The sequence below is a fragment of the Rhinolophus sinicus genome, chromosome 10 (assembly GCF_057876585.1).
Source record: "Rhinolophus sinicus isolate RSI-liver-muscle chromosome 10, RSI-T2T, whole genome shotgun sequence".
Lineage (NCBI taxonomy): Eukaryota > Metazoa > Chordata > Mammalia > Chiroptera > Rhinolophidae > Rhinolophus > Rhinolophus sinicus.
The window spans coordinates 2,888,399-2,897,393 of NC_142510.1; the positions used below are offsets into that span (position 1 = coordinate 2,888,399).

Sequence of the window (8,995 nt, forward strand, 5' to 3'; positions counted from 1 at the left end):
CACTTAAGACGGCGAACTTAATTGGTAAATGTTGTGTGCGTTCTGACTGCTCCGCCGACCGACTGTTCCTCCTCTGTCTCCCTTTCCTCGGGCCTCCCTGTTCCCCGACACACAACAACGCTGCAATCAGGACCATTAACAACCCTTCCATGGCCTCTGAGTGTTGGAGTGAGAGAAGAGTCACAGGGCTCTCACTTTGAAACAAAAGCTAGAAATGATTAAGCTCAGTGAGGAAGGCGTGTGGCAAGCCGAGATCCACCGAAAGCTAGGCCTCTGCCAATTAGCCGAGGTGTGAAAGCAAAGGGAACGTTCTGGAAGGAAATTAAAAGTGCTACTCCAGTGAACACATGAAAGATAAGAAAGCGAAACAGCCTTTTGCTGATGTGGAGAAAGTTTCAGAGGCCTGGGTGGAAGATCAAACCAACCACAACATTCCCTTAGCCAGAGCCTCACCCAGAGCAAGGCCCAAACTCTCTTCAGTTCTGTGAAGGCTGAGAGGGGAGGAAGCTGCAGAGGAAAAGTGTGAAGCTGGCAGAGCTTGGTCCGTGAGATGTAAGGAGAGAAGCTGTCTCTGTAACATCAATGTGAGAGGAAGCAGCCAGTTATCCAGAAGGTCCAGCTAAGAGAATTCATGAAGGCGGCTGCACTAAACCACAGATATTCAATGTAGGTGAAAACAATGAAGAATATTTATTGTTATATATAAGTAACTACTGTTTATTTTAAAATTCAAGTAATAGAAAAATACAAAGAAGGTGAAAAACCATTTCACATCTCACCATGAAGCAGTAATTGTGACTACACACATCATAAGATATTTATGCTTATTTACAGATGGAAGGAAGGTGGATAAGCTGATAAAAAAATGGATCGAGGATATTCATAGTATTTTAGGTAAAATGGTACTAAATTGCACTTTAACGGACAGAAACACAATCGAAGTGAAACTAAAGAATGTTCAAGCTCCAGGTCAGTACTTCTTCACCAGAAATGTCATTAGTTCCTAAAAGATCCCATGAAAGATATGGAAAAGCTTAAGTGACTGGACACATTTTTAAAACTACATTTTTCTGTTTAAATTGTATTGATCTGTACCGACTTGAGAGATTAAGCTGTTGACACATTCTGCTTCTATCTCCCTTCCTTAGCCCCTTGTCTTGTTAGTTATATTTTGAGGCAGGTTTTGAGGCCTGAGCCTTCTCTCCTGTAACCATAACTTCCTCAGTTACCAACCATCAGTTTAGGTCAGTGACTCCCAGCAGGGGCAATGTGGAAACACGTTGGGTGTCACACACTGGCGGGGGTGGGGCGAGGGTGGGGGTGTCCGTGCTATTGGCATCCAGGATGGAGCTCAGGGATGCTGCTACACGTTTGCTATTAATAGAAATGCATTTTACCAGTTAAAATGTTCCCGTAGAGACAATGTTGTGTTAAGAGGTTTGGCTCAATTTCCTTGTATAATACTATTTTTTTTTTCTCACTCTGCTAATCAGATTCCTAACTTCAGTGAGTTCCTTGTACTTGTGTCCTGTTTTTCTTTGTGCCTCCGGGGTCCTGCAACACGGGTGCCCAGGAAGGTCTATTGAATATGCACGTTTCAACAGGAGCAAAAAAGTAGGATGGTTTGGAGAAACTGGCTTCTAATGGCATCGTATGAAGTGTGTGTCTTGCTGTTAATACTGGTCATGACCTCAGTACGTAGGACACTAACTAGCACATAGGCGCTTAATAAATACTCGCTGAGTGAATCAGTGAATATGAATGAGGAAATGAAATGATTCTTTGCAAGCACGGACTATGCCCGTTTGCAGACCAGCCTCTAAGTTTACACGCCGGCTCCTCTCGCAGGACACTTCTCCAGGGAAACCCCTCCTTCCAGTGGAAAGGGGAAGTGCCTGTCAATCCTCGCGAGGGGCGGGTCCGGCGCCTCCAGCCACCTCCCCACGCCCTGAGGCCCCGGCTTTAGGACCCGGCGCCGCGCGGAAAGAAGGTTGGAGGCGGGGCTCGGGGGGACCGTCGCGCACAAGTGACGTAACAGCCCGCGCCCGCAGGAGCGAGGACGCCGAGGGCCGTGGAGAAGCACGTTCCGCGCTCGGCGCTGCGCTGCCACGCACCATGGCGAGCCCGGTCCAGCAGCCTCTGCCGTCTGGCGGCGGTAAGCGCAAAGGCAAGGCTCAGTACGTGCCGGCCAAGCGGGCTCGGCGCTGCGACGGCGGCGCGCCCCGGCAGCTGGAGCCCGGGCTGCAGGGCATTCTCATCACCTGCAACATGAACGAGCGCAAGTGCGTGGAGGAAGCCTACAGCCTGCTCAACGAATACGGCGACGACTTGTTCGGGCCGGAAAAGGTCAGGGCCGCGGGGCGGGCGACCGGGCGGCTGGCCGTGAGGCCTGTGCGGGAGGCGGGGAGGCCGGCGGCCTTCTTACGCACGCGCGAGTTTTGTCGCCCGCGCGAGGGTGAGGGGGCGTGGCGTCGCCTTCGTCCCCGCCCCCTCGCGTCCTCTTCGTTGGCCGACCGCGGCCGGCTCTGGGGCTTGAGATGCTTACGCCGTGCGCTTCTCCCGTTGCTGATCCCGGTGGCTCCGTGATTGATACGTTGCCGCCTGCGGTCCGGGCGCTGTGTTTCTGAAGCTCTTTGCGGAACGTGTCCTTCTTAACGACAGCATCGTGAAGGGACGTTCACGAGGACATGGAGGGTTAAATAGGTGGTCCACGTTCACGAGGGCAAACTTCCTTCGTCCTCGTGGCTTTTTCCATGTTTTGCCACCATCTGAACCCCGTGGCTGTAATACTTTGTTTGTCCTAAGCAGCATCTCTGGAATAGTGGGTTTACTGTTACTGCTAGTTATTTCTGAAATGCACATAAAAACACATTTTAGAAGTAACAACTTCTGTACCAATACCACATTCAGTCTACGAAGTTGTCCCGTCACAGTTCGGGAATCATGACTGTGGTGCGGGAGATCCTGCTCGCTGCGCCATTTGTCGTCGGGGGCGGCCTGGCAGGCGGCCCCGTACGACAGTGACATTCTTGGCCCAGGATCTGGACTAATATGAGCATCCCAAGAATTAAATGGAGGAGGGTAGAGGGTAGAGGGCACGGTATTCAGTTGTGCTGAGCTAGATGAAAAAGAATGATAGTATTTTGTAAGGTTGGCCGAAAAGTTGCTTGTGTACATAAAGTACATCCTGGTACACAATAAAGCCTCCATAAATGTTGCCAGTTACTAATTAGTGCCTGGTTGGCAACACATTGGTGGGCAGAGAACTGGGCAACAATGCATGTCCTGTTGAGCAAGTTCTTGAGAAAGTTCTTGAATTATTTCTGTTCCCCGCTCCTCAGTAGAACAGGAGTAAGGGTTTTTAATTCCAGAACTCTTTGGTCTAATCCCACCAAAGGGAAAGTGCCATATTAGGCCCAAAGATGTCTAGTGATGGGGAGTAAGGTCCCTCCTGAAATGATTTATCTGGTGAGCACATTTTCCTCTGTCTCAGGCTGTCAAGATGCTTTTGAAATCATTTTTCCGATTATGTGTACCCCAATCTGAGGGAACACCCTTCTTCCTCCGCATTTTGGCGGGGGTGATGTCTGAGTCTCTTAATAAAAAGCTGTATTGGCGCTACGGAGCCATCAGCCACTGGGGGTTTCACACAAGTAGTTAGTTACAGTTTTGAACCTGCGCTGCTCCGGCATTTCTGCTCACTGGTTTTACGCACAGTTCCCAGACAAGGATCAGCAGCCCTCTGGGAGCGAGGGAGAAGACGATGACGTGGAGGCTGCCCTGAAGAAAGAAGTGGGCGACATTAAGGCATCTACGGAGATGAGGCTGAGAAGATTCCAGTCAGTGGAGAGTGGAGCGAATAACGTGGTCTTCATCAGGACCCTCGGCATAGGTATGTCTGACATACGCCTCGAGGTTATTGATCCTTCTCAGAATCCTGCCGACCAAACGGCTCCATGCTATGGCTCAGTTCATCAGTTGATGACGCCCTCCTTACACTGTGTTAGCGCCAGGCAGATGGACAGGGGGAATGGGGTGGTGGACGTAGCACTGGCTCAGGAGTGGAAACTGGGCTTTGCCACTTTCCTTGCATGTAACTTTTGGTAAAACAAGAGTACATGTTCTGTGTAAAAGGAGCAGCTGCTACTCAGCTACAGCCAGTTTGCAATGGCTTCAGGCTTTGGAGGATGTCGTTCTGGTAGGGCCAGACCTTCTGGTTTTTCAAAAGAAGTTGGAAACCTGGAGAGATTTCTAGATTTTTAAATGCACTTAGCTAATTTAAAAGTATGTATGTAACCAGGATGTGGCCTGAAGACTTGTGCATTTAATTCATGGTCCTGGAGCTTCTCCATGGGGTGAGACCTAGACTTCTGTCCAGACTTAGCTAATGGATAAAGTACACCTTTGTAAGTGACCTGGAGGTTTTGTTGTAGTTTTGTGAAAGTGTCTGTCTACTGTTTGATGTTTGTTGCTTTGATAGTACCTGTTCTTTATGACAACAATGTGGTTTTGTTGTTGGATATATCAGATGTCACAAAAATCTGAACTCCAATGTCATCATGAACGGTTTTTGGTGAAAGCAGTGATAATCCTGAAGAGTTAAAATATTAGATACAGTATTAATCCATAGTAGGTGCTGAAGAAATATTAGTGAGAAAATATGCTTGACTAGACGTGTTTAAAATCCATTATGATAATTTCTTCTACTTTACTGTCAGGTTATGTCACTGCTAACGAAAATTCATTTTAGAGAGTTTGAAGAGTCTTTAAAATGTCAGAGCTTATATTCTTATTTGTTGTGTACTTTTTTTTTTTCTTTTAGAACCTGAGAAATTGGTGCACCATATTCTCCAGGATATGTACAAAACCAAGAAGAAGAAGACTCGGGTTATTCTACGGATGTTACCCATCTCAGGCACATGCAAAGCTTTCTTAGAAGATATGAAAAAATATGCAGAGACTTTTTTGGAACCCTGGTTTAAAGCTCCAAATAAAGGGACATTTCAGATTGTATACAAATCTCGAAATAACAGCCACATGAATAGAGAGGAGGTTATCAAGGAATTGGCAGGTGTGTTTCACTTAGTGATTTTACGTTGGTGTGCAGTGGTAAATACTTGTTTTTAAGAATTTTTAAAAAAAGATTTAAGTCTTATATTTTGAGTGTAGAGCAAGTGTATTAAGTGTCCTTAAAATAATACCAACCTAACTGATTTCAATTTGTTGGATATGAGATTTTCTGGTAGTTAGGTATTAAGTCCTTTCCAGATCAAGATTGAAATTTTTTTTGGAAAATAAAGTGCTCGTTTTAAATGTCTCAGGATTTCATGTGCATTTATATTTTGAAAGTTTAGGAAATTTGATTGAGGTCTGTGTAGAAGAGTGGACTTGTATGTATTTTGCTTTAATGAGTCGAAAGAGAAGTAGAGGAAGGATTGTTTTTGTATCCATCAAGCTTCTCAATTTCCTTCTCAGCCTGTGTTTCCCTATTGTTTTGTTACAGGAATAGTCGGAAGCCTTAATTCGGAAAACAAAGTGGATCTCACCAATCCGCAGTACACAGTGGTGGTAGAAATCATTAAAGCCGTCTGCTGCCTGAGTGTTGTGAAAGATTACACGTTGTTCAGAAAATACAACCTCCAGGAGGTGGTGAAGACTGCTAAGGAGCCGCCACAGGCTCACCCAGAGCAGGCAGCGCAGGCACGAGATGGGAAGGAAGCCAAACTGGCGTCTGCCAATGGGTCGAACCAAGATGACCCAACAGAAGGAAAAAATAACGAGCAGGTGGAACCGGAGACTAGTGTAGAGCTGGGGCCGACCCAGCCAGCATCCGAGACACCGGAGGTGAAGGAGGGGGCAGCTACCCCTGAACTTGCAGGTCAAGTCACAGAAGGATCTGAGTCCAATGAAAATGACCTCTCATAGGAACAAAAATCATTTGGTGTTGGAGGTGAGTTTCTCCATGGGGATTCTGTGAGAGGTTGCTGGGATTCCATATAAAATGACGACTGAAAATACTGGTTTTGAACTTTTTGTGCTGCATAGTAGCTGTGCTCATAGTGGCTGGGCAGCCCTGTGAACAGGTTTGTTGGAGACCCTTCCAGCCCCGCCTGGCAGTGTACAGTAGGCCCACACTGCATCTGGTTGAGCCAGCGGGAGCTGTGGCTAGTTGGTGAACATTTACACGGGGGGGGGGGGGGTATGCCGTCAGCCTCTCCTCGTGACAGCCTTCCCCAGCCTCTCCTCCTGCACTGCCAACTGATGGATGGGCGCGAGCGAGCTCTGCAAAATGTAAACTCAGAGGGAAATTTTCACTTTAAGGAAGGGATTTTTGTGTATCAACTCAGTTGTCCCCTGCCACTTTGTTGTCAGCATTGCAAAAACATGGGTCACATAGGTTAGAGGTAAATTGTTTTGTGAAGTTTTCGTACTTTTTGTCATTTCTTGTTTAGCTGTTAGGCCCATTTTTATATTTCATTAACGTTTGCTCGTTACAAACAAATCTGACGGTCCAGTGCTGCGATTTTTGAAGGTAAGGTGTGAGACAGAAGGGGACCATGCGAGGCGTAGAACCACAGACATTTCTGATAAGGTTGGTGATGGAGAATTACAGTCTTCGAGTTACTGAGTGTATCAGTACAACAAGGGACACAAAACTTGTTTCTTTATAGTGAAAGCTATTTCGCAGTGGTTTTGTAGGGCCTCATAACCCAGGTGGTCCAGTTGCACTGTACATCGTCTGGAATGCAGTTTACAAACTTGGCATTTGCTGCAGTGGTGGGAACTATAAATCATAGCCATTTCATCAGTAAAAATGTTGATTGTTTTCAAGTGGCTTTTGAAATATCAAAACAGTAAAGCTTTTATTCAAAAGGTCACATTCAGAGAGAAGGTTTAGGAAGCAAATTATCAGCAGAACTTACTGTAGAAAAGAAAATTTCATGTAGTTGGTAAGATTCATAATACCAACATTAAAATGCGTAGTGCAGGCAGTACAAGAAATTGAAGACTTCACTCCCGTTTAATAAACTGACTTGTGCCACATGGTGCTAAGGAAGTTTTGTGTAATTAACTGAAAAGCAGCAGCAGCTTCTCTCTCTGGGTTGACAAGTCGACAGATTTCATGAATGTTTGACATACTGTAGCATTTGCGAGATTTGTCCGTGATAGAATTCAAGAAAAGCTTCCTGCTACTAGGAGCCTCCCCAAACAAAGGCCAATATAAATTTCATGGGTCTTCATGTCTGAAAACCAAAGGTCTGTCATCTGTACTCCCGGTGCCCCATCAGGGGTTGGCTTCATGAGAAATGTTGCCTCATTTTCATAAAAGAAAATCCCGATGTTGCTGTTATAGCGCACTGCTTTCTTCACAGAGGTGCTGATCATGAAAGACACTTCTGGATGACGTGAAGAAAGTTCTGGATAATGCTACAAAAATGCTTAAGCTTACGAAAGACGTGTTCATGCAAGAATATTTTTTAAAAACACCAAAACCAAAACCTGAACAAAGAGCACACAATTCTACATACAGAAACCCCCGTGGCTTATCAGAGGAAGAATTCTCAATGGGGTATTTGCGTTGAAGGGGGAATTGCCAGAGTACTTACAAGAAAACATCCAGACTTGGCTGGATGCTCTGATGATGAAGAATTATCTACGGAAACTAGTTACCTAGCACACGTTTTTCATTGGGTGAACAATGAATGAGTTTTTGCACATCCTGGGGAAAACGTTTTTTTCTTAAAAGTGACAAGTTTCAGATCAAAAAGAAATGGATGGACTCTTTGAAACAATCGCGTTGCCCAAGGAACTCATGAAATGTTTCAACAGCCACTTGGGCTTGAGAATGAAGAATGATGGTAACCAGTCTCAAGCCACTAAAACTCTCCTTGGAAAACTGCAAAACCCAAAGAAATAGCATTTCCCCTTCTTTTTGCAACGCATTTGTGTTATTGGGAGAGGAAATCCCTTCCCTCAGAACGAACGGAGTCCTCTGACAGTTCTGGATTTCTGTGGAATAAGTATCCTTCAGTGTAGTCCACACGCTCCCCTTCCATGAGGCCTTCCTTAGTTCGAAAATTGTTTCAAAGGTTCCTCTCCTGCAGAACTACTGAAAGAAGCTGGAAGAGCAAAGGGGGCTGCAAAAGGTCTAGGTTGAGAATGTTAAGGGGCTGCAAAATTCGCTTTTGGAGATGGGTTTAGTCTTTAATTTTGAAAAGTTTGCTAATATTAAACGTGAAGTCTTCCCACACGAATGGCTCTGTTTGTTTAATGGCTGGTGAATGTGGGCATATTTTTTCCTCCCAGCTCGGAGTCCCGCTTGGCAAACCAGACTGGAAGGATTTGAGGGGGACAAAGAATAGACAGAGTCTTGCTAATTCGGGTGAGGTTGGCGCTTCCATACACCTTTCCATGTTTAGAGTGTTAACTCGCAGTAGGCTGAAGTCATCTTGAAAGGATTGTGGGAGCATTGTAAGTATCATTCGGCGGAACAGAGGACAGGATTTGGGTGCCTTCGGACTTTCCAAGACAAAGATTACGTTTATTTCTCCAGTTCAAGACTCCACGACTCGGGGAATAAAATTGGCCGTATGCTTACAGAACCTACAGCGCTAGACCTGGGTTCCTTTTACTTTGTAAAAGCTGCTACTGTACAGAAAGTCTGGGTTTAGTAGTTTGTTTTACTCCCCTTTTGTATTTATTGCTCTTTGGCAAGCGCTTATTCTGCCCTAGTTCTAAGGTACCGTATTCTGTTGGAAACTGAATCATTCAGTGAAAGATTTGTTTTCAGGTTTACCAGCTGTTTGTTTTCACTGACATTTGAGTATGTTTTGTTTGTATGTTCGTTTGTTTTTTATAAATGACGAGATTCCAGATTCCATGGTTAGAATTGAATGCTTTTTTTTTCTTTTTAATTTTTTAGTTTGAAAAATTATGCCTGTTTTAAAAAGTCCACCTCAGCGTTCTGGTTCAATAAGCTTGTTTTGCTTTATGG

General features: G+C 45.3%; 2 protein-coding genes across 5 annotated transcripts in view; both read left to right on the forward strand.

The window, feature by feature from the left end:
- Positions 1-1,387: 1,387 nt before the first annotated feature.
- The window catches only part of THUMPD1 (THUMP domain 1 NAT10 acetyltransferase adaptor), a 30,767-nt gene continuing 23,159 nt past the window's right edge, over positions 1,388-8,995 (forward strand). For 2 of the 4 annotated variants that reach the window (XR_002139152.3, XM_088801197.1), the window contains exons 1-4: positions 1,388-2,346; positions 3,718-3,892; positions 4,823-5,071; positions 5,504-5,950. Coding sequence is in view for 3 of the 4 variants with exons in the window: in XM_088801197.1 (XP_088657323.1) it covers positions 1,798-2,346; positions 3,718-3,892; positions 4,823-5,071; positions 5,504-5,925 (1,395 nt within the window). In the remaining variant the exon portion in view is untranslated. Of the gene's footprint in view, positions 2,347-3,717; positions 3,893-4,822; positions 5,072-5,503; position 8,995 lie in introns of those variants that run through there. The other 2 variants (XM_019751624.3, XM_019751623.3) reach the window with 2 other exon arrangements.
- Positions 5,930-8,995, forward strand: part of PDILT (protein disulfide isomerase like, testis expressed) — a 123,327-nt gene continuing 120,261 nt past the window's right edge. Inside the window, exon 1 of the mRNA XM_088801195.1 lies at positions 5,930-5,950. The gene's annotated coding sequence lies outside the window, so the exon portion shown is untranslated. The remainder of the gene's footprint in view (positions 5,951-8,995) is intronic.